Consider the following 24,787-nt stretch of genomic DNA (forward strand, 5'->3'; position numbering starts at 1 on the left):
TGATAGCTAGTTGCTAGCTGCTGTAGCTAGCGGTAAGCGTCCAAGCCGATAGCGTATGCTAACATATAACTTATCAGTTGAATAACTATTCAGCTCCATTGCATCGAGTTTGACTCTTATTGCAGTAACCAATAACATGATCCTGCAACTTTGCGACTTTGGGCTTTTATTTTTTTTTTTTTCAAGAAACCACTTTGTGGGCATTATTACTACACTAGGTTGATTGATTTATTAATAAAAAAAAATTAGTCATTAGTAAAGTCATCTGTGATATCTATGAACTTAAATTTTGAGTTTATGCATTCGATTATGGTTGATAGGACAAAAACTTCTTAACTCGTTTCATATGTGACACCATTATGGGCAATATTAAGAATTTTACTAATATAATAATGGTAAAAACGTTGTTTATTGATTAAAAAAAAGAAATAAAAAAGAAATGCAATAATTAACTTATATGTTACTGCATTGAGGATCTAATTCGATGAAATACAGTTGGGTAGAGTTATTCAACTAAATAGCTAATGCTAATGTTAACATTATTGAGTCGATTATATATTTTTTTCATTCAATAACTAGCTAGCTATTTAGCCGGTTTATTAGAACAAACTAGTTGGTTAGTTGAGTTATAAAATTTCGGCTAGTTATCCATTGCTACAGAACATGGTATCGTTAGATACAAGTGTTGCAGCAGCTTTCATAAAACCTGAAATTAAATTCATGTTACCTTTTCTAAGTAACAACACAAAGAAATAAATGAATATTCATAGTGTTGTACTACAATCTATATTTGCTTCTATCCAAAATAATGATTATGACAACAGTGTCATAAAAAACTATCTATTTTATACATATCTATTTTTGACAGATGAGTAATGCATATATACGTACCCATATGTGTATATAAGAGAAATAATATTATATGTAGTTATAACATTATTACAGTTACATATAATATGACTAATAATTTTTATTTCAAAACATTTTAACGAGATACTGGATACTAGAAATATAAATAATTAATTATTCATACATAATTTTAAGCACTATTTAATTTCGCATTATATTATTACTTAGAATTCAATTTTAGTTCATATCGTTAAATAGTAGGAATCATGATAGTAACAACACTAATGGATTTTAATTAATTTTACAATTTCATTCAAATTTGTAACTGGCTACTATATGAACGCGTGACTTAATAAGGTAATACCTGCAAACTTTAATTACATCACAAAACACATGCTTAACACTTAAGTGTTATAGCGTCTATTCAAGATGGACGTAATCTGTTAATAGATGTAGGCGTATGAATAGGGGGAAGCGATTTTGTATTATAGTATTACATGAAGAAGTGACTGTATCGCATAAAAATGAGCAAGGCATAATAATTAGTAGAAAAAATAAATGGAGTAAAATAATAATGTTTTGGTACATAAAAGACAAGAAAAGCAGAAGAAGAAGACTACATGGATTATTGTTTTCCAACTATTTTTATATCGCGATCCACGAAAAAGCCAAGTAAAAGGTCTTGCGACCCCGTCACTATAAAAATATAATAATATTTTTATTTTCAGCGTAATTAGTTATTAATACATTTAATAATAAATTTTTATTATTTTATTACATTTCGATATTGTGTCATTTGAAAGAGGTTTTTAATTTTTTAGCTTCTTTCGGACTTATTATAATATTGACCATATTAATGGCAGTAGGTAAAATGAATCTTTGCGCAATTTTAATTAAATAAAGTAAGTTATTAGTTTATTTTTTAATAATATTTTTACAATGTAATATTTAATTTTATAGCACTACACTAATATTAATTCTTTTAATAAACTAATGTTTCGACATCTTATTATTTTTAAACAGATTGCGACTATCTTTAATAACAAACGCGACCTTCCCCAAGGGTCGTAACCCTTCCCCCACAAGAAATGTGATCATTCCCCCTCCAGTTGAGAAACAATGACAGAGAAGATGGGTTGTTGACATAAGGGTTGAAGCAGGTGGAATTTGGATAAGAATAGCTAATAGTAGAGGCCATTGAAAGCAAAGAAGGCCTTTGCTAACAATTCAACAGACTATCGTCTGTTGTAATCTGTCGTAATAAAAAAAACAATAAGTTAAAAAAAATTATATCTGAATAAAGGCTTATTATTATTATAAGAGCCCCCAAGAAGTGACAAAGTAATATTAAAAAAAAAATACTTTTGAAAATAGCAAATACAAAAATAAACAGTATCAATTAAATAATTTAGTTATTTTGTTGTTGACGAATAATTAATATATCAAAGTGATCAAAAATTTTTCAAATATCCCCATTGATTGTCGATTATTATAACAAATTGTAGTACTACTGTAATTTAGACTATTCTAAGAATGTCAATCACACTCTTCCCATAATTGTGAACTAATTGATAATGTAATAAATAAGTTATTACAAATTAGTAAAAATGTGTAATTTTTATATCATATGATGTTTTGATAGTTTTTAATAAATACATTATAGATTGTAAAAAAATTAAATTCTGCAAAAGGTATTTATGTTTTTTTTTATACAACTTAGAATGGCAAGCAAGCTGACAGCCCACTTGATGGGAAATGGTAACCGTCACCTATAGATATAAGCAGTACTATGGATATAATAGAGTATACTGTTTTGCCAATGATACTTTTCATGCGTTGCCATTCCAGAGGACTCAGGTGTTCACTGCCATATTTCAACCTTTAAACCGAAACACAGCCAAATGTTATACAAAAGTTTGCTAGTGTTGCACCATTCGCCTGTATCGACTGATTATCAGCTTTTTTTGCGTTAATACCTACTACTTATTTTTGAATTTCATAAAGATTTTTTTTAAATAAATGAATAGGTGTTATTTCTAGCTACCAAAAAAAAAAAATTGGAACTTGACAAATAATGCACGTATATATTTATCATCATTTTATCATTACGCATAATTTTGAATGAAGTCTATTATAAAATTATTTTACATTAATCCTTACAATAAAGATTTTGCTGTAATATTAAATTGGAATTTTATAGAAATATTAGAATACGTTTATAGAAATATTGTCTCAGAATTCGAATTCTTTCAGTCGACCTCATTTTTTTTCATATAAATATATTTGACCGAAATATAAAAATTCTATTTTCAATGTACAAAATAAAATAAAATAAAATAAAATAAAATTTCAACAAGTATTATAAAATTTCCCGTTATTTTATGGTGTAACATTTTCAAATTAAATGAATTGGTTGCATAGATTTATATCGTTTTCTTTGAGTGACGTGTGTGGGCGTGGAATAACTTGTCACGTTGTATATTCTTAGTCTATGATGTACCCAAACGACAGTCTTTTGTCATTACGTTACTTTAAGAAATTAAAGGGATCAGGAAATGTAATGGATTTAAGACAGAATATTAGTACGTATATTTGTAGTAAAAGTAATCTTTGTTTCAACAGAACAATAATAAAACAAGTTGGTAGGTAACGCACAGATAAAGAAGAGCACTATTATCGTTAGTCAAAGATCTCTTCTAAACACGTTATACTGTTTATGTGACAAACAACAAGACTAAATGACTGACTCAATGATTTCTTGTTCTTAGGACTGACTATCGCAGCCATGGATTAATCATTTTAGGGTAAACGAAATAAAAAAAAGCCATGGATTAATAGTAGCTACTGTCCTGGAATTCTGATTCTACGTTCTTGATTTAGTCTTATTCTCGACGCTAGGTAGATGTCAATTTGACAGTCTACTGCTGTCAAGTGTCAATAAATTTATAGTTGTAGTAGTGCAATAAGTACAAGTTATTGTCATATGCCTATATATGTGTTTGTAATTAAATGGCGATTTGTGAACAGCTTACACTGTGTATATACATAATTCTTACAAAATACCTGTTATATACGTTCTTGATTAAATTTCGTTATTATTGATTTCATCAATTCTAAAAATGCGTTCAGTTGTAGAAATTGGTGCTAGTGTTCCAGCTTTTCTGGGGAAATTATGGAAATTGGTAAACGATTCGGAGACAAATCATTTGATTTCATGGAGCCCTGTAAGTGTTTGATCTTATTTCACTCTTATAGACATTTAAGTAGATAGTTTGGTTCCCCACACCGGAATTAACTTAAATACCAAAGAAAGATTTACGAATACAACTTTAAAATACCTACATTGAAATGACGGCCGCTACAGCTTGACTTGATAAATAAATAGATACATGTCACGTTTTCTACCATGCCTTTGGCGTTTGACATGATATACCCAATATTATCGTTGATCGATAAATTATTCTAAAACATATAAACAACAAATGGGCATAGGTGTAAATTGCCGAATAAATTATTATGAAATAACTATTATATCAATGTCATAATTTTTTGATTATTGCAATATGTTAGTATGTAATAGAAAATATTAATAATAAATGGAAAAAATACTTTTTATATGTGACTTATAGGGCTAGGTATTAGTTATTTATTTATAATATAAATTATATACATTTGGAATACAGTATTAGTTACTTTGCAATTAATTTAGACTTTCACTAGTAGAGCAGAAATTACTTGCTTACTTATAAAATATCAAATGATTTCTTCACTATTCTTAATATTTATTTATAATTAAATTTACTTATAATTATATTTTGTACTTTTTGTTTAAAATAAAGAAATATTTTCAGGGCGGAAAAACATTTGTCATAAAAAACCAAGCAGATTTTGCTCGAGAATTATTACCTCTTTACTATAAACACAACAATATGGCAAGTTTTATTAGGCAATTGAATATGTATGGTTTTCACAAAATCACATCGGTTGAAAATGGAGGTTTGAGATATGAAAAAGATGATATTGAATTTTCCCATCCTTGTTTTATGAGAGGTTATGCATATTTGCTAGAGCATATTAAGAGGAAGATTGCAAATTCAAAGTCCATTGTAAGCAGTGATAGTGGAGAGAAAATTCTTCTTAAACCAGAGTTGATGAATAAGGTATTGGCAGATGTAAAGCAAATGAAAGGGAAACAAGAGAGTTTGGATGCTAAGTTTAGTGCAATGAAGCAAGAAAATGAAGCATTATGGAGAGAGGTGGCTATGTTGCGACAGAAACACATCAAGCAACAACATATAGTTAATAATGTATGTATATGAATATTTAAAACATAATTAGACCATCTAGTGTAAAACTTTTATCAATCTTAATATATTAAAATCTTTTGTTACTATGTTCTTTCATACTAATCTTTGAAAGTGCTCCACAAATTGAAATGAAATGTTGTAATTGTAAATGTGTACTGCAAGTGTGTGTTTGCTCCAACTTGAGAGATAGAATAATGTTTATACTAATAAGAATAAATAGATTCTGTTAGTGCCAGTAAGGTTCAAAGCAATGTTTGTAGGATCAGTTAGTTACACTAATCATTGGAATGTAATTTTCTTTTTTTTTTTAAAGATGTAGTTATTAAATAACAATTTCATGATTTCAGCTCATCCAATTTTTGATGTCTCTAGTGCAGCCAACTAGAACTGCTAATGCAAATGGGAATAATATGGGTGTGAAAAGACCTTATCAGCTTATGATAAATAATGCAGCACATAACTCGGCAACAGACAGCTCTTATCCTGGAAAAACAAAGAATATCAGACTAGATAAAGATATATTAGAAGATGTGAATGAGGATAATTTGGTATGTTAAATTAGTCCTTTTTTTATTTAATATAATAGGAAATTATTATTTTGGTATTATGTTAATTGTATATTATTATATAGAGGTAATTTTAGATAATCTAAAATATATAAGTTTAATATATTAATTATCAGTTGCCTGAAGGAAAGATTTTAAATTGTTGCAGGAAGATGGACCTACTATTCATGAGTTGGTTCATGATGACATTTTGCCTAATGAAGAATCTCAAGAGTCATTAGATCCAAGTAATTTTGTAACAATAGAAGTGCCTACTGTTTCTACTGATCAGAGTTCTGTTGATCCTGCAGGAGCTATTCAATATCATGTGACTATGGAAGATGCTGATGATCCAAAATCAGGTTTAAATTTTATTGCAAATGGTTTTGAAAAATAGAGATTATTGGTTATTAGAAATGGACATTGTCTAAAATAAAATACTTTGTTTTTTTTTAAACATAGACAATTTTAATACTTAGAAATTTAGCAATGCATGTATTAACTGTTAATTTTTCTATTTCTTAAGTAATCGTGAAATATTCCCCCTTATTCATAAAAAATAAAATCTCCTACAAACCTGTTTTAACTATTAGAGTGTACCGTGTGAGTGTGTGTATAGAGAGTTGGCACCTTCTTTCAAATTGGGAATTTAACTCAAAAGAAAAAGACAAAACAGCTCAATAGCTAAAATAGGTTTATGAGATGTTTGATGCTTTTATGAATAAGAAGGTAAATATTTCCAATAGTTATTTAAAAAAAGCTTGTACACATTAATCAAAAGGTGTATGTCAGTGTAACAATTCAATAATTTTTTTCTTATAATTTTTATTTATATTTCCACTCTTTTTAACTTTCATAAATAAATTTATATTAGGTACTGTGTAGTCAAGGTCCTTTGAGTCTATGTAGGCAGTGATTGGTATCCAGTAGCTTTATGGCTAATCAATTCTTACATACAAAAAGAAACAAACATTTATCTATGTATTGATATATATGATTTGTTTTGTATTTGCTATAAAATTACTGAATATTAAAAAAGAGGCAATTGGTTGGTAGGTTTTCTTTTCATAAGGTGAGCAGAGGCAGTTAAATTAAAAGGTGTTTTTGACAAAAATAAAGTTGTGTCAGCATGTAAGAATAAAAGTTTAGAATATTAATCAGTATCAATATTATTGTATTATCAGTAAGCTCTCTTTTTAAATATATTGAGGTGAAATGCACTGTACCCATTTCTTGTTATAGTTACCATAAAAAATACAAATTACCTAAATGAAAATTTGTATGTTTAGGGAAATCTAGTTATAATAAAATATTTTTTTTCTTTCAGGTTCTGCTAAAGTAATTCAATTTTATCCTGTATATAAATTAAACAATTCTCCACAAACTCTTGATTCTACAAACTCTTTACCTGTAACTTCATCAACATCTGCTGTGAATACACCTGCATCTCCAGAGCAAGTGAGCAATACCACCACATCCTTGGGAAAATCTAAATCAAAGAGCCGAAGTGTCAACAAATCTTCTACCCAACAAAGTGGCAAAACACTGATGTCTACAAGTAACTTCAACACCTTAAACCCGTCAGCTGACTTGAAGCTTCCTGCTGAAATATTTGCCAGTGACGACTCTGCGAGTGAGGTTGCAATCCCAGTAACAGAAGTTTTACCAGTTCAGAATATCTTACAAGATACCATTCTCAATACAAACAATTCATCACCTTTAACAAAGGATAAAATGCTTGGAGGCATTAAATTAGAAAAACCAATGGATGGACTAGCTAAGTCTGACGGGAAATCTAAGAAGTCTAATAAGGATTATGTGGCTGATGATACAATTAACATAGCAGATATTAAGACTGAAATGCAAGATGACTGGAGTAATATGACACTTGCCACAGTCAATAATAACACTAATGTCAACAGATTTCAGACAAGGTGGGTTGTATTTTCTGTTTTTATTTTACTCTATATACATTAATCAAAATATTTTACTACTAAGGTATAATTTTCCATTCATATAATATGTTTCCAGTTTTGTGTTATTATATTATTCACTTTTAATATTCAGGAGTAGGAGAGATAACATCGGAAAAAATCGAGAGGAATTTACTTCTCTTTTTGGAACAAATTCAAACAAGTATGTGTAATGACAATTAATAATATCAGCTTCATTCAATGGTCTACTATAAATATTTATTGAAAGTGAATTTTGAATACATTTGTCTATCCAATTAATTACTTTTCCTATTTCTTTAAAATGAAAATTTCGATAAATATCTATAATTGATTACGATATTGTAGTGTATTCTGCAGATTAGTACAATTAGAGGTTGTCCCTAGAGATTGCAGTATGGGGTTCTTCAAAAAGGATATATTAAGGTTTCTTCAGAGTTAGAAATGTGTAAATGACACTCCTGGTATTGCAGTCTTGTGTTCATTATCAGATGGGCTGTATGCTTGTTTACCACCTTTGTGGTATAAAAAAAAATATTTTAATTCCAATCGGACACATTAGTAGTTAATGTATATTTTTTTGCAAATCAATATTCTATAACTATGAATATACTATAAATAGTATATTCATAGTTATAGAATATTGTAATATAATAATCGTAAAGGATTGGTTCAGTAATTTTATAATTTAGATTTTCATGATAACATAAGCTATTCAAAAAGTCTATGAAGCTTGTAAATATTGATGATAGACTTAATTATAAATCCCCTTTCCAAAATGTATGTTAATACCTATATATCATTTCTATTTTATGTATTCAAACTCTCTTAATTCATCTATTTTGTTTAAAGAATTAATAGTTTTGAATCTATTAAGAATTTTTATGTACTTATATTTTATACTTTGAATAAGAAAAGCGCACATAACATGTTTGGATCATATAATTCAAGCAGCTTCATAAATGTAGGTGAAATGAAATGTGTTAAAAAAATATGAAATAAACTTGTGATACAGAATTTTTGATTATTGTTGAACTTTCTATACAACTTAATTCTATGGGCTTAGTAGGTTGCGGGCACTTACTGCATAATAATACATAAATTATGAAATATATGCTTTTGTCTTAAGTTGTGTTGAATGAGAAATTATTTGTCACCATTCATTATAACTTTGAGTAAAAATGTTAATTATTAATAAATAACAGTTTCTGCCTTTGCACTAACATTGCGCTGTATGTATAACAAGAAATCAATTATTTTAACAAAAATACTGAGAAGAAAATCTATTATTATAAGCTTTAAAATAAAATGGTTTTGTCATTTATATCATAATTAATATGACGTAATAATCCATATTTTAAACTTTTCAGGGATGATATTGATGACCATCTGGATACCATGCAATCAGACCTCGAGTCTTTAAGAGAATTATTGCGAGGTGATGGTTATTCGTTAGACACAAACACGTTGATGGGGGTATGTATATATTTTTTATTTATGTACCTAGCTGTAGTCATAAAATGCGAGTTAATAATTCTGGGAATAATCTTTAATCTTGCAAATATATAATTTCATACTAAAAAAAAACAATAACCTTTCTTATTATTTCATTAATATTTAAAGCATTTGGCGCGCAATTTAAATATATTTGTTTTGAAAGAAGCGACGGCTCACGACGCTTACTGCGTCGTTTGTTAATATATAATGACATTTATCGGTGTACAGTTGGTAGCGCTGCCCCAAGTCACGTTGCATACAACGTGTTGGATCCGCGTGTAGAGCCTCGTGTCGATCGGTACTCTCACACGCACACATGCGCGCTGGCATCGAATTAAAGTACCAACCTTCTGATTGCGTGATACAATTTTAAAGTGGGGTTGTCAAGATTACCTAATCTATGACATACATTGGGGCCGATTCTGAGGTGCCATTTCTCTAAACCTGTTTCTAAAATTAAAATTTAATCTTAGAAACAACTACAACGCGATAGTTTAAAATTAGTTTATGATGATGCATAAAACTATAATTTCGTGAAACTATAATATTAAAACAATAGGTTAAAAGTTAATTTAGGAATATGACGGTGCAGAAACGATCCTGTTGTTTTGAAAATATTATGAGGAATGCGAATATTTACAACAAAAAATTTAAATATACACCACATTCTTGTTCTCAAAAAGCATTTTGTATGCAAAATATTATTTAAAATAATTTGATAAGTATGCTCACGACTATAATTCTTAATGAGGCAGTCAGAGGCATTTGTTGCCGTTATGATGAACGTAACATTGAACTATATTTATTACTTTTTATACTATATTTTCTAGATTACGATGCTCTCAATATGCTTATAATTTTCTGCATTTTTGTTATTTTTATTAAGATTTTGTATTGTCCGTAGAATGCTGATGCAAGTTTAGGACCTACGATGTCATTCACCATTCCTCAACAGACTGCAAATAATTATGTAATAAAAATATCCAAATTTAAATAAGTTTGTTATACCTATGAGCAGGATTAGCATTAAAAATGTTTACTTCAAACCTCACTCACATTACCAGTTAAATAGTGAATATTTATTTCGCCCGTTCACGAGTGTTTACAGCATTATGAAATATTATGAAGTTTTTTGATTTGTATATTTCATAATAAAATACATATTATGAAACTTTTATATCGAATCATTCTTCTTAAATTTAAATTATACATAATAATTTCTTTACATTTCAGTTATTTGGAGCCGATGATCCTTTTTATGGCCTTTCATTTAATATGGACGAGAGAGCAAAGTCATCAAATAGTGGTGAGTTAGAAAGAGTTTGAAAGATTACGTAAAATATATATAGCGTAACGATAAACTTGTTGTGCACGATATTGAACAATTTTATGGTCACGGTATATAGAACCAGATATATGCAATCGTATGAAGACGTTTTTTAAATTTCATCCATGTTCATTATATCGCGGTAAATTTAAAGTGTTGTCATACCAATTGCTTATATTTTGTTCTCATATTATATCGTGATGACAAAATCGTACGATATCATGTTGTATTATGGTAAATTTCAAAACGCTCATAATAGTAGATATACTTTCAAGTTTTGGTCATAATTAACGATATTTCTAGCTAGGTATTTAGTAGACTATGCTGTCATTTCCTTTCCTAAATTTATTAATTGAGCGTTGTTTATGTTGTTTAAATTAACATTATAATAACGCGTCAACATTATTGCATAAAAAGTATTTTTTATGGGATGAAAATAAAATGGTAATGCTAGGGTTACCAGTGAGGGTTGATAGGCGAGGATGAAGTCAGATCTGATGGCTTAAATACAGTTAACTTTATTTTGTTTGAAAATTGTGAAAAAAGCTTATTGTGACGAATTCGCCAGGATTTCACCACGATGGCTTTCTAGGTAAACGAAATGAAGTTAGACAATGGGGTCGATAGTGCCCATTACCAAAAACTGCATTACACACACCCCACATAAAGAAATTAACACTCAAGTTATATGCTAAGAAATATTATTTAGCTTTTTTTGCAAAGTAGATCAAACGTCAAATATCGCGGTGTAAATACAATTGATGCAACTGCATTCACGCATTGATATTTCAAGTTAATTATTTCCAAATCTAATAAATCTTAAAATCTAGCGATGACTTCTATATTATGGCCTAATACTTGTTCATAAATAGACAGACTGTTCCTAAATATAATATTATTTACTACTTCAACATTCAATTCATATAAAAATATGTGATGTTTTTTTTGACAATATCCTCATTACGCGTTGGCATTTGACATCTTCATTTTTATTTTGACCATTTTATGTTTATGGTTTGCACAATACTAAGTATAACATACTTCGACGAATTGTCTTAATAAAGGTGCGCATAATAGTAAATTCTGGTTATATTTCACGTTTATGTTAATTGTAGATACAACCAAACAGTGTGCGATGATTGATTTTGATTGGCTGATCGGTAACAGCGAGGCATCGCCTGCGAAGTAGTCTTACTACTTCATCCTCCAAGACATTGCCAAGATGTTTGTTGGTGTCATGTTCACGTGACCTATTGGATTTTTTTTTGGTAAAGGGTTAATGTTATTGTGGTGGTAAGGGTTAGTGGTCTATGGAAGGATCCGGTGCAGCCAACGTGGATCAAGTGATGGACGGTTTCAGTCATAATCTACTTACGACAGCGTGTTAAATTGAAACTAATACAAAATTAATGATACTATCAAATTGTTGTATACTATGTTTTGAAAGATTAATTCAACAGGCTTGAAAAACATATTCAGTCGGCGTTAGTGATACCTTTTTTGATAAAAAAAATTAGATATTCGCAGTTGTCCTTGTTTGCCTATACGTAATATGCATAAAATTAACAGCCAACGCAATAGGTTCTTATCGTTATTATTTATTTATTAGAATTTATATTTGGACGCTTTTAAAAGATCATTGAGTAACTTGTGAAATAAAACGATAAAGAGAGAGGATAAATAGATGTGTTTGCCCTTATGTGATAGGTACTCGCATTTTACCATCTACCTCGAGAGATGTAGATTTTTTACATCGTTGACACGTTAATTATGCATATTTATTTGATTTTGTTTTCCATTTTGTTATGAAAATTTATATAATAATTAAGAGGCGAATAAAAAAGGTATCCAGAGATTTTTATATATAATTATATACCGTTATACTTATTGAATTAATTAAAAATTCTTTGTTAATATAACATTGAAATTTTCTTTTCATGACTTTTAAGACATTATCTAATTACAAGCCTAACAATTTGATATCATTAATGCGGGAGTTTATCATAATTATAAAAATATTAATTTAGTTGTTATGCTATATATACTAATAAAATATGACTTGGCAGTTCCCTGTTGTAATTACACCTATTGTTAATTTAAAGCTAAGAAGCACAAGGGTGAAATTTCGAATGTAAGCAGCGACGAAAATCGCGTTGAAGACCTATATACAGAGGATGATGGTAGTAACACTTTGTTGTTGTGTTTTAATTAAATAAAAGGCAATGCACGATTTATAAGTAGTGTTCCTTATTTAGTTACTGCTTTTAGATCATTGTAGTGCATGTAGCTAAGATTAGCGAAACTGGGATCACTAGTGTCTGATTGTACTGCCTTACACTATTTTTTTAAGTACTTTTAATAGTTATGTTTACCTACAGTAACTAAGCAAAAATAGTACTACAGTGATATATTTGTGATAGTCATGATTATGAAAATATTATTTTGTTGCAATGTGGTAGTATCATACCTTATGATCTTTTGCTGTTTTGTGGCTGCATGTGAGGTATTTGTCCTTTGAGGATATATAGAGTTGCTGATTTAGCTCAGTTGTTATAATAGTTATTACAGTTTACTTTTATTTAAAATAAGTGGCAATGAAGGAGTCCAGCGCTAATGTCCACAATATATATATCTCTCTACGTGTATGAACATTCATAAATGGTCTTGTCTATCTTGGATGGCTTCTGTCCCTTCATGGCTATCCTTTATTGTTGTCGCCTAAATTGTGTATCAATTGGCAATTATATATATTCATTTAGATAAGTGTAAAGAAATTATCAATGTGTCAATAATCATAAAAATGATAAATATAATGAGTTGTCTTACTGAAATAATGCCAAAAATGTGTTAAAATGTAGAGATTTATGTATTACATCCATTTAATTCAGGAGATCATTATTATTTTAATATGATTTAAATTCAAAATCAATTTATCCAGATTTATGTTTCAAGACATAATTTAGAATAAATTCTTATTTTTATATATGAATTGAAATACAATTACAAAAAGTAAGATACATTTATTTACCTAATAAATGTATCCTTTTTATATTTCAGTTCTTTACAAAATTTATTCTATTCTATAAAGAATATAAGTACCTATTTTTGTAGCATATTTTGTAACTATATCTGTGTATTTATATAATTAATATATTTATACTACACTAAAATAAAGCTGGATCCAGACTAGGCAAGATTTTTAACATTGCACACGTATAGATAAGTGTTTATGCACACAGAGCGGTGCAGCCAGTGTTGGCCAAATTTGCGGTTTCGGGGCTAGCTCTAGCTATTTTTCTTATCTGGCCTTGTATTTTAGTTTAGCGTTTAGTTCCTAGCCACAAAACTAGCCATAAATTAAACTTTGTCGAAACAAAGAAAAATGTCCATTTAAATTTATTTTAAAATATTACCAAAAATATGTTAAAAGAGTTTGCTCGTAGATCTTGGTCGGCGATAATATCGGGTCTTATAAAGTCTCATCTGTTTTTTTTTCAAATATATTAATACATTTCGTGAATTTTGTTTAAGTAACTATATACAGATTTTTGTATTTTAGTTATTACACTGCATTATATATAGATAGCATTACAGCTTAACTTTATAATTAATGGATTATTCTAGCCAGTGATGGACTATCGGGGGTTAGGGGGGCGTATGGGGCGCCCGCTCCGGGTCTCGGGTCATAGGCTTCCATTTTCCTCATCATTTAAATTTCACTTGCAAGATTTTAACTAAATAAACATAAACATTTATACATACAAATGTGAACTGAATAAAAAACTTGTGGAATTACATTAACTTCTTAAATTGGGGGCCCCATTAAGTTTTCTTGCCTCGGGCCTATAACTGGCTTAGTCTGCCACTGATCGCCGTTTTTAGAATTCGATTTAGTCTGAAAATCTGATATCAAATTGACAACACTGAGTGCGCCATCGTGGCGCGTTGTGTACAAAGAATGCGGTTTACAAATATAAATTTAAGAAATCCGAAACTTTGCGGTGTTCTGTCATCAAATTTATAGTTGTATAGTATGTGCTATACTAAGTTAGAATATAACCTATCCATCTACCAAATTGCATTCTAACTTGTTCAGTAGTACATGAAAGTATATGCACGTTTGTTACTATTGTGTGTGGATGGATACACAAACTCGCATTTATAATAGTTTAATATGTATTCCGCCGAGCTTTACACATGACGGCGCTACGCACTGCTGTGTGTTTTAAACGTCTAACTTTTAGAGTTACTTGAATATAAATGTCAAATATGTGCAATGAAGGAGTATGTCTGTTTATGTAGTAGTGCAATGCGTGATAATACATATTGAATACTCTGAATCCGGTATTTTGAAGTTTTGAGCCATGTGAATAATTTTAGTTGCTTTTTTGTAGTGTACCCTGGTCGCAATTAGTTTTTATAAGTATTTTGATATAACCATATAAGTGTCAATCACATGGATCAATTAAACATTTAATTTTAAATAATGTACTATATAATTTAGTAAATATATTTTTTTATTACCTTAGGTATTATAATGTACACATAAGATTAAGAATCGTCGACATTGTTTTGATTTTTGATGTGTTATCAATTCTAACAAGGTCTTTTCTTGGGTGACTTTCAGCTGAAGAGAATCAGCTTATATCATATACAGGAAATGTTCCAAACTTTGATGATATAAATATGCCAGAGTTGGAGGCGGATAATTCTCAAGATGCTTGTGTATCGCCTACACCGTGCAGTTCTACATTGAATACGCCGCAAGTTGAGGTTCGATCCCCATCTAATTGGCGATTGAGGCCATGAGGAATGTCGAAAAAGGGTTCTCACAGGACGAAGCGCTCCAAAAAGTGAACTACGTTTTACGTACATCAAAAGTTACAATATATTTTATAATAACATTTGTAATACGTGTAATACGTATCCGTATATCCCAGATATTTGTTATTTGTATAGTGTGATTGTGTACAGTTTCAGAATTTATTTTTTTTATTTTTGCTGGAGCAGTATAGTCTGACTATATTATTACTTTAATATTAAATATGTATAAATATGCAAATAGTTCAAAGATGTATTTCCAAAAATTAAAAAGACTAATTGATTAATGTTTATAAATTTGTTCTTAATATGCCAGTTTTTGCTGGGATTAACAATTAAATCAGTACCTTAATAACAAGTCGCTAATTACTTATACCAAAAAAATTTTGTTCATTAAAATAAATTTAACGCTTTAATTGAACATTTTTACTGGTTGTGCAATTGAAAATAATTTATTTAATGTTTTTCATAATACTACTAATACTACTAACTGTATTTGGTAATTTTGCTTTTCTGACCAAAAGATTATACCTACTCTTAATTTTTGCTTTTTATTTTTGTCATACTTTTCGTATCGTAGCCTGTTCTCTTCCTAGATCGAGCTCTAGGCTTATATAGGCACGGTAATGTCTATAATTCTTAAATTTAATACACTATTTTGATTCAGTTGTGTCCACCTATATACTTTATGTATACATTGTTTAATTATAGATAGAGGCTTTATTGTAATAGGAGTAATATTTAAAAAAAATTAAGGGCTTTCAAAACATAGTATGGTGACGTCGCAATTATCTGTTTATTTTCAAAAAATTATTGAAAATATTTCAATGTCTGATTATTTAAAAAAATTCTGCTAGTGAATTAAAGCGATTAATTATGCAATAATATTCTTGTTAAGCGGTCACTGAAGATTTGAATTATGATAGCAAAAATGTATTTGCAAATTCTGATGCAAAATATATAGTGGGTGCAAAGTTTTTCGTAGTAGCAGAATTCGTTAGTAGAGTACTTTTTAAATAATCAATCAGAAATACTGAAAAATATTCAATTGTTTTTAAGAATTGACAGTAATTGCAACGTTGTCACACTTTGGTAAAGTAATGTTATGAGCGCTCTTAAGGTCATCATATTATGTCATATTGCGTCATGTCGCATGATATTTTTGTTAATTTCCTATACGTGCCATTTCCGCATGTATATTACTAATAAGTAAATATATGTATTGTATTGAACAATTTGAGTTATTTTTAATTGCACAAGGCGTTTTTGCGGTGTCTGAAACATCTTTATTAATTACATTGTTAAGTAGCTAGTACTAACTAGCTACTTAACAATGTAATTAATAAAGATGTAAAAAACTTAATGTTAATTTACGAATATAATACTAATTATATTCGTAAATTAACATTAAGTTTGGAAACAGCGTCAATACACCAATTATTTTATAGAGCTAAGGTGAGTTATAGAGCAGTGAGGAGCTTACCGCCAATCAATTTTCAAATGTTTATGCCTGAAGTTCAAATTCATTAATAAGTATTGACTAAATTCAGTAATACAAGTGAGTGGTAACTATTCAAGCGATATGTCTGTGATTAATATTATGTATAAATAAATGTAAACAGAAACTAGATCAGCATGTCTTTTCAATACCTACCTATTATCTACATGTAGGATCATAGCTGTAAGATGTATAATACGCCAACTACTTTAGTATCATTCAATATATATAAATGTCTCATTAGTTCAATACTTATACGTGGGTATTACATTGTAAAGTGCATTTTCAACTAGATCAGTACTAATAAACTCGTTAAAATTATATGTGAAGGCGCATACCTTCATCCATCGTTATTGCATAACACTGATAAATAAACATTATGCCTTCATTATAAGATTTAAATGTAATTTTCTGTTTAGTTATCCTTAAACTAAAAATTACCAGCATTTTTTTATATGCCGTGTATGCCAAGGAAAATATTAAGTTAGATGCAAATAGTGCTTTTTGAATTAATGATTGTATTATTGTATGTAAAACTTGCAATTATTTGTACTATTCTAAGCATTCTAAAAATAATTCATTGTATAAAATCTTTCATTATAACACTGAACAAAGTTTGGTAGGATTTAGCGCTAAGTACCTATGTAACATAAGAGTATAGCTATCACTACTGATTGTAAGTTATTTTTAAATGTAAAAATAAAAGGTTGAATAATATTTGTTTTTTATTTGGGACGAACGCAGTAAGGCTCTTATTTTACCTATATAGGAAGTTATAACAGCGGACTTTTTGAGGGATATCTTGTTCAGTTTGAGGTATTTGGCAGATTCAATAGTAAATATGAATTAACTATATGACAAATTTGTATGCAAACAGTTATGAGTTTCGTAGACTGTCAAGTGATTTCATCAAAAATGTTTTTGCTGTTTTTAATTAATACAATGGCTGAACATTTATAGTGTAGTTTTGTAATCTATTGTGCATAGTGATTGATTTTCGTTTGTGGACCTTATTTCATGATGTTAAATGTAAAAGTTCATTCACACTGCTCGTATTCCAGCGTACATTACATTTTATTGACCCTTATACAATTTTTAGGTATATCCACAAAATGAAGTAAATTATGCCTGATTGTTTTCTTAATAAGCTGGTGTAGACATTTGAGGGAAATCCAAGGACTCTAATCCAATTCAAGGAAAACGAGGAAAATATAAAAACAAACGAGTAGAGACAGGTTAAAATCACAAATTTTAATGCACGAATTTGTACTATTAATATAGCATATTAGGTACAAATGTTATCACAGCTGTACTAACAACATCCTTTTAGGAGAAATCAACAAATATATATAAAATAATATACAGAAATAATATATAATGTTTTGACTTTGTGTCTAAAATAAATAAATAAAATTTATGTATTTATAACAAAGATATAACAGTATAATTTCATTTTTGCTTTAATTGCAATAAATACTGGCGTAACAATAATAAAAAGCATATTTTTTTTGTATGGATTTTTGGATAGGTACTAGTATTTCTAGGATATGATAGTTAAGTAGCAGTAAAATTGCTAAATTTATCACTGGTAATTGTTCTCGATTAAGCAGCTTGTGAGTTACATTTTATTAATTTTATTTAGATATAAATCTTTCATAATTTATTTGTAAAAGTGAAGTTGGAAACGTAAGAACAATAGATAAACAGTTACTTATATTTCTACAAAATTTGACGAAAAATGGTAACAAGACAATATCAATGTACCTATTTAAATAAATCGTAAAAAATGACTGATTATTATTATATTGATTACTACTATTAATATAATTTTAGATTTACGACAAAATAGATGTAGATGGTCAAGAAAAGGTTTAGTTATTTGTCGATTCTACAGAGACGATGTAATGATAAAACGATTTTACTCCGAGAGTTCGTTTCACCAAACTGACCAAACTTCCTTACTTTACCAATTTGTTTGAGGCCTTGTACAGCAGTTGTATGATGAACAGCAAGTTCTTGTTTTTCTCGTGTGCTTATATGCACATTGGACTCCACTGATTGTTGTAAAACTTGCAGATCCAGTACGCGCGAAGGTCGACCGCGAGACTCGTTTTAAAAATTCGCTACTCCACAACGAAATTTTGGGAACCAATTTTTCGCTGTCTTTTCAGAAACTGTATTCTCCCGTAATCTCTTTTTTTTTTTTGCTGTTTCACGTGCACTTAATCAACTTTCGAACTTCTAAATCAAGATATTTCTAATTTTTTTTCGAATACATGGTAAGAAAGAAAAACGTCAAATCACGTCTAACGTCTGAATCCTCTAATGATGTTTAAAATGTTAATCAAGTGTCGATGCTTTACTTACAACAAACAAAAATAATCAAGTCAAAAAGTATTCAGTAATACGCGCCCACTGTTTTACATTGTTGCGCAATCGTCAATTTCATATGCACCGACCCAATATTTTCAATTACATTATTACACGATTTTATTATAAGTATGATATGACTGTTATCTCAATTTGTCTCACTTATTCACTTACACAGTACTTAAACCGCTAATCGTCATGTACTTTTCACTTCTACATCTATAAGTCTAAATGAGTTGACATTGGACGAAATGAGTATAAAATAGATGCAATTTATATATCAGGAATGTTTCATGTATTGTTACAGTATACAAACAATGTATTGTTTGTCATTATTTAAAATCCATTACAAATGTCTTCTACAATTTTGTCTTATAAATACTGACTTCTTAATTTCACCTATTTGATTATAGTGATTAATTTATTCAATAAAAATATAATTAAACATGATTTAAAAAGTTATTGCGGTAATTCCTTGTTTGCCAGAAAACGAATACAGAATTTTACATTTAAGAATATTGCTCAAGTAACAGTATAGATTAACAACCGTTTTTCACCTTGACTAGATACTGTCACCATCGACTAATCCCTTTTCCATTATTTCAAGTTTGCATTTTAATGCTCGTTGGATAATTTATATTTCACGTTTATCCACAGTTTCCCATAAGTTGTTATTGTATAATATTTACTACATTTACAGCCATATGATATAAAAATTACCTACTAATGATGCAAATATAAAAAAGAAAATACTATTGATACTTATGTATATACCACAATCAATTTACTTGTGCGTTGTCTTAATGAAGACGAAGTTTTCTCATTAATGCTGGCAGAAATGTTGGTGCAGGAGATCTGTTCTTGACACCATCGGTAATGTATGGGCCTGGTTTAGACATTAGTACAGTATGGAGCGTCGGTAAAGACCCAATTGAACAAGCTAACTCTGGAGAAATGTATCTGCATCCCTGGACATCTAAGAATTTTAGTTTTTCACAGTGAGATCTTATAGGTTCTAATGTTCTGTCAGTTAGTTGATTACAACCCTGAAAAAAAGTATTGTAGGTATAGTATATATTATAGGTACCTAGTAGGTATTGTACGTATTTATCAGTGGCGAGCGTACAGTATGTAATGGAATTCTGTAATGAGGAGGTGGACGTTGATATTTGCAACACAGTTTTATACTTTTGTGGATATCATCGTTTTTCAATAATATTGTAATCAATTTTTTTTTGTTCAAAATAATGAATTATTATTATTATAAACAAGAAATTTCAATTTAGGTACTTATATTATTGTCTATATCCGACGAAGGGCAGTGTTTTTACAACCTAGTAAGTAAATCTTATTTTTAATAAGTAAATAAAATTTAGTTGTCTGTCTACATATTTACATATATAGAATTATGTTCAATGAATAAAGGTGGAATGGTAGATATATTAAGATTTACATTTTGGTGAAGTACGTAAAGAGATTTTATAGTTCCCTCGCGAAATAAAAATTTCACACAATACTGTTATACGGACCATTAACACGTTGAGCCTGGCGCCGAATTTGCTGTCTTTTCCGTTCAGCCGGCAGCCGGCGAGAGATACAATGTTGTATGCTATCGCCAAGAGATTACTTTAGTGCTAATGAGATAAGGAATTCTTTGTCGCGCTATTTTGGACGTTTTTTAGGTGTATGTAAAATGTATGTGTGATTCTATTCCATATTTTCATATGATGTATAGTTAAACTACGTACGTACCCCAGGGACCAACGTTGGCCACACGGAAAGTTCGCTGCCGGTCCCTAGGGACCGGCGCCGGCCACGGAATGTTCGCTGCCGGTCCCAAGGGACCGGCGCCGGGCCCAACGTGTTAACTAATATTTAGATATAGCGTCTCTCTAAAAATTGTTTAATAAAAGCAACCTAGTATTTACTTTTTAAAAGATGCCCTTTCTAAATGTATAAATTGGTATTTGTAATTGTCTATATATATATATATATATATATATATATATATATATATATATATAACATACCACTAGACTATTTCATCCTGACAAGAAATTGAATATTTGAACTTTTCACTCATAATTCACATATTAATTTATAATGTAAACAAACGTCATAAAAACGTCATAAAAGATTATAGACTGGTTTTTCAGTAAAATTCTTGGCTGTTGTTTTTGCAGAACTTTCTGTAAGTCTTCCTATTGTACGACCGTGCATAGTTTTTCGGCATTCTACGCTTTGCCTAAGTGTATTGTGATTTAATTTCAAAATTATATTGTAACAATTAGTATCAAATGATGTAACATTTTATTGCAAGGGAGCACTGTCATAGAAAATACAAAATAGGAAATTTGTAGTCTTACATACTTATAAATAAGTACCTACCTACAACTTTGATGTTGAAGCGGTTTAATACACCTATCTAACTTGTAATGGTTTCGAGTTCAATCGCTAGCATACATTTATATACTTACATACAATTAAGCACACATTTGTTAATCGTATTTAAAAACAATAAATTTGAACACGACTATAATTCTAAATGGAGTAGTCAGAGGCATTTGTAGACTTGCTGTTGTAATGATATATTATCTTACTAATATAATAAAATTGTAATTAGATGATTTCTGTATATGGAAGATATTTTAGAAAAATTTATGACATTTAATTTTTTTTATTTATTTTTGGTCGCCTATTTATTAATCTATTGGTTTTTCTACTTTTGAAGTTCTTGCGTACAAATTAGCGGCCAAAAATGTAGTTATTAATAATATAATTGAATTGACAACAGATTTTTTATAATTCTAGTATCAAGAAAATGATGTTTTTGACAAACATTGTACATTTTTATAATAAACAGATAAACACTTACTCTCAGTTCCAGTTGTTTCAGTCTTCTGAGAGCCTTTACAATTTCTTTTACAGCTTCATCTTTTAAGTTGTAGCAATCCGTCAGATTGAAATATTCAATACTTGGACAATTCTTAACCAGATGTTCTATGCCTACATGAGTTATCTGTTGGCATCTGCTTAAATTTAAGTTGACAAGTTCTTTGAAATTGAATGCATAAGTCAAACTTACATCTGTGATCCTATTACATCCACTTACATCAAGTTTCTTAAGACCCTTCATGCGTGCCAAAGAATAGCCAGTAAAAGTGTCCATTGTTAATTTTTCACACATTAGCTTTACATCACGTTTTCGTTTTGCATCTCGAACAATTTCTTCTTCGGCTCTAGATCCAAGAGGGATCTTGTGGTTTGAAGATGCATCATCATAAGTTGACATTATTGGTCCTTCATCATCACCTTCAGCTTCCACTTTTCCCATTCCAGTTAGTCCAGCATCAGATACTTTATCACAATGACTCAATTTTAATGTATGCAAAAGTATTTGGTTTTTAAATATGACCTGAATTGAGGTATCAGTCACTGCATTAAAGCAATAACTTATGTCTAAGGCACGCAAATTAGGCATCTTTTCTGAAATCATAATCAGTGCAGTTTGATCTAAATTTAATGAATGTATATTTAAATCCTCAATAGTTTTATTTTCTTCAGCACACAATCCTTTTTCTAAGCCATCTTTTGTAATAAGTTCACATTGAGAGATATTAAGAGATCTTAATTTTTTTAACTTCCTCAATTCAGCTATACCCAGGTCAGTCACAGCACGACAACGTTGTATATTAAGATATTCAAGACTGACTAGATTTTTGCATATGTACACAAGTGACTGATCAGTTACTCTGGTGCACAAGCCTATGTCAAGCTCTTTAAGTGAGGTCTGGTGGTTTGTTAATGCTAATATGCCTGTGTTTGTTAGTTGATCACAGCTGTGGACTTCTAGAGATTCTAATTTTAAGTTTTTTATCTCTGAAAGTAGTTTTAGAGCTGCACCATCTATAAGAGTATTTGAAAATAGCAAACATTTGATATTCTCTGCTCGAGATATAATAAATTGTAAAACGAAATAGAATGTCAGCACACTTTCTGATGGATTCTTAAAAATATCTGTGCCAGGTGGGTAAAATTTTTTAACTAAACCTAGATGAAATTGTAAAGAACAAGCTGATAAGTTAAGTTTCTCTAGAGCTGGAGTAGCCATTACAAATCTGTTAAACAGTGCATCTGTAAGATACTGATTTCCTGACAAACTTAAAATTCTTAAATTGTCAAGGTTGTCTTCTAGTAACCCTTCACTTTTTCCTTCTAGTAGGCGTCCCGACATAAACAACTCTCTGCAGCACTGGATATTCAATTCTTCTAGACTTGTACATTTTTGCAAAAGGTACACAAATACTTTCTCACAGATATCACAGTTTCTCAGTGTGAGTGATTTTATACTTTCTCCCATCTTATCCCAAAAAGCATTTAATTTGCTAGATATCTCTACTTCATTGAATATATAATTTTGGTGTGTGACTAAAGAGTTTTCAAAAACATTTACAGGTGAGGTGTCTTCATCGTTTAACACTGATTTGTAAAATACTGCTACTTTGTTTTTCATGAAAAAATGATCATTAGCAGCTAGATACCAAGATCGGCATGTTTCACTTGCTGATATTCTATCAGATTTTGGTAAAAATTTGAATAAATAAACTAATACCTGAAAATATATAATAAATAAATCTGTATTATTCTATTCTTCAGATTTTTATAAATCCTAACATGTATTTTTATAGAAATAAAATAAACAACTAGATAAACAAAATATTATATTATTGTATATCATTAGTAATGGTTGTTTTAAGTTACTAAATTTGATAACAAAAGCTAAGATTGTTTACTAAGTGTTAAGGATATAGTTTACTGCATTATTTAGATTTATTCGTCGATAAGATAGAAAGGATTAGAATCCTCTGGTTTATGGCATTAAAATTGTTCGGAACTGATTTTAAGTTACAAAATAAATTTGCTAATTTTATCAACAATTTACAAGGTTTACCTACGTATATCAACAAAGGAAATCAGCTAATCAACCAATCACGTGAAAAACAATTATATAAAGCGAACATACAGATACTATTTTTTAATTGAGAGATCTGTACGGAAAAAAAATAAAGATTTAGAAAACATACCTCGTATGGTAGATCCATTTTATTTATTTTTTATATCTTTATTATTCGTAGCAAATAAAAATGTAAATAAATTTCATAGTAGATTCTTAACACTTTGCTTCCGTATTTGATTTGACATTGACATTTCACAATGACAAATGACAGATTATCTTTGTTTTTTTCATAAACTAGTGCACATAGATATTGTGTAGCTCAGATAAATATAATTTTTTTAATGGATGACAATAGATTGGTACTCCTCCTGCGTTATTGGTATACGCTGGTGTGGTAACAGTGAGGGGTGAGTGATGAGGATGAAAAGGTAGATCAGTTAGCCTATCGTGACGGATTCAAAGATAAGATAATCATGACGGTTTCCAGGGAGAAACCGCGTGGAGGTCGACCTGATAAGGTATATTGATGGTAGTAGGGACTAATCTCTCCATTACTAACAATCCCTTCTCCCCAGGTAACTACAATACTTATCCAATTTCATTTCAGCTATTATCCGGCTACTTCTAGACATAGGGGGAAAGGGATTGTTAGTAATGGGATCTA

At 29.6% G+C, this 24,787-nt stretch overlaps 2 protein-coding genes across 12 annotated transcripts; one reads left to right on the forward strand and one right to left on the reverse strand.

The window, feature by feature from the left end:
* Positions 1-3,823: 3,823 nt before the first annotated feature.
* LOC113518473 (heat shock factor protein) lies at positions 3,824-17,513 on the forward strand. Of its 11 annotated transcripts, none has more exons than XR_004224163.2 (11): positions 3,824-4,073; positions 4,701-5,156; positions 5,504-5,704; positions 5,871-6,063; positions 7,029-7,635; positions 7,769-7,837; positions 9,024-9,129; positions 10,055-10,120; positions 10,384-10,456; positions 11,593-12,657; positions 15,105-15,173. XR_004224163.2 is itself a non-coding variant. In XM_026903418.3 (11 exons), exons 1-11 carry the CDS (start codon positions 3,969-3,971, stop codon positions 15,284-15,286), a joined length of 2,136 nt encoding a protein of 711 aa, XP_026759219.1. In that variant the 5' UTR covers positions 3,824-3,968; the 3' UTR covers positions 15,287-17,513. The 11 variants fall into 11 exon arrangements, 9 of the variants coding, with proteins under 9 accessions (XP_026759219.1, XP_026759222.1, XP_026759225.1 ...); XR_004224165.2 differs by lacking the exon at positions 15,105-15,173 and having other exon boundaries at positions 11,593-11,745; positions 12,580-12,598; XM_026903418.3 differs by having other exon boundaries at positions 12,580-12,657; positions 15,105-17,513.
* Positions 17,514-18,026: 513 nt separating this feature from the next.
* On the reverse strand, positions 18,027-24,377 carry LOC113518325 (F-box/LRR-repeat protein fbxl-1-like). Its single transcript, XM_026903190.3, has 3 exons — positions 24,251-24,377; positions 22,042-23,778; positions 18,027-20,212 (listed from the first exon to the last, which is right to left on the reverse strand). Exons 1-3 carry the CDS (start codon positions 24,266-24,268, stop codon positions 19,967-19,969), a joined length of 2,001 nt encoding a protein of 666 aa, XP_026758991.2. The 5' UTR covers positions 24,269-24,377; the 3' UTR covers positions 18,027-19,966.
* Positions 24,378-24,787: the final 410 nt, after the last annotated feature.

The sequence above is a fragment of the Galleria mellonella genome, unplaced genomic scaffold (genome assembly GCF_026898425.1).
Source record: "Galleria mellonella isolate WM207_F2 unplaced genomic scaffold, CSIRO_AGI_GalMel_v1 utg132, whole genome shotgun sequence".
In the NCBI taxonomy this organism is placed as follows: domain Eukaryota; kingdom Metazoa; phylum Arthropoda; class Insecta; order Lepidoptera; family Pyralidae; genus Galleria; species Galleria mellonella.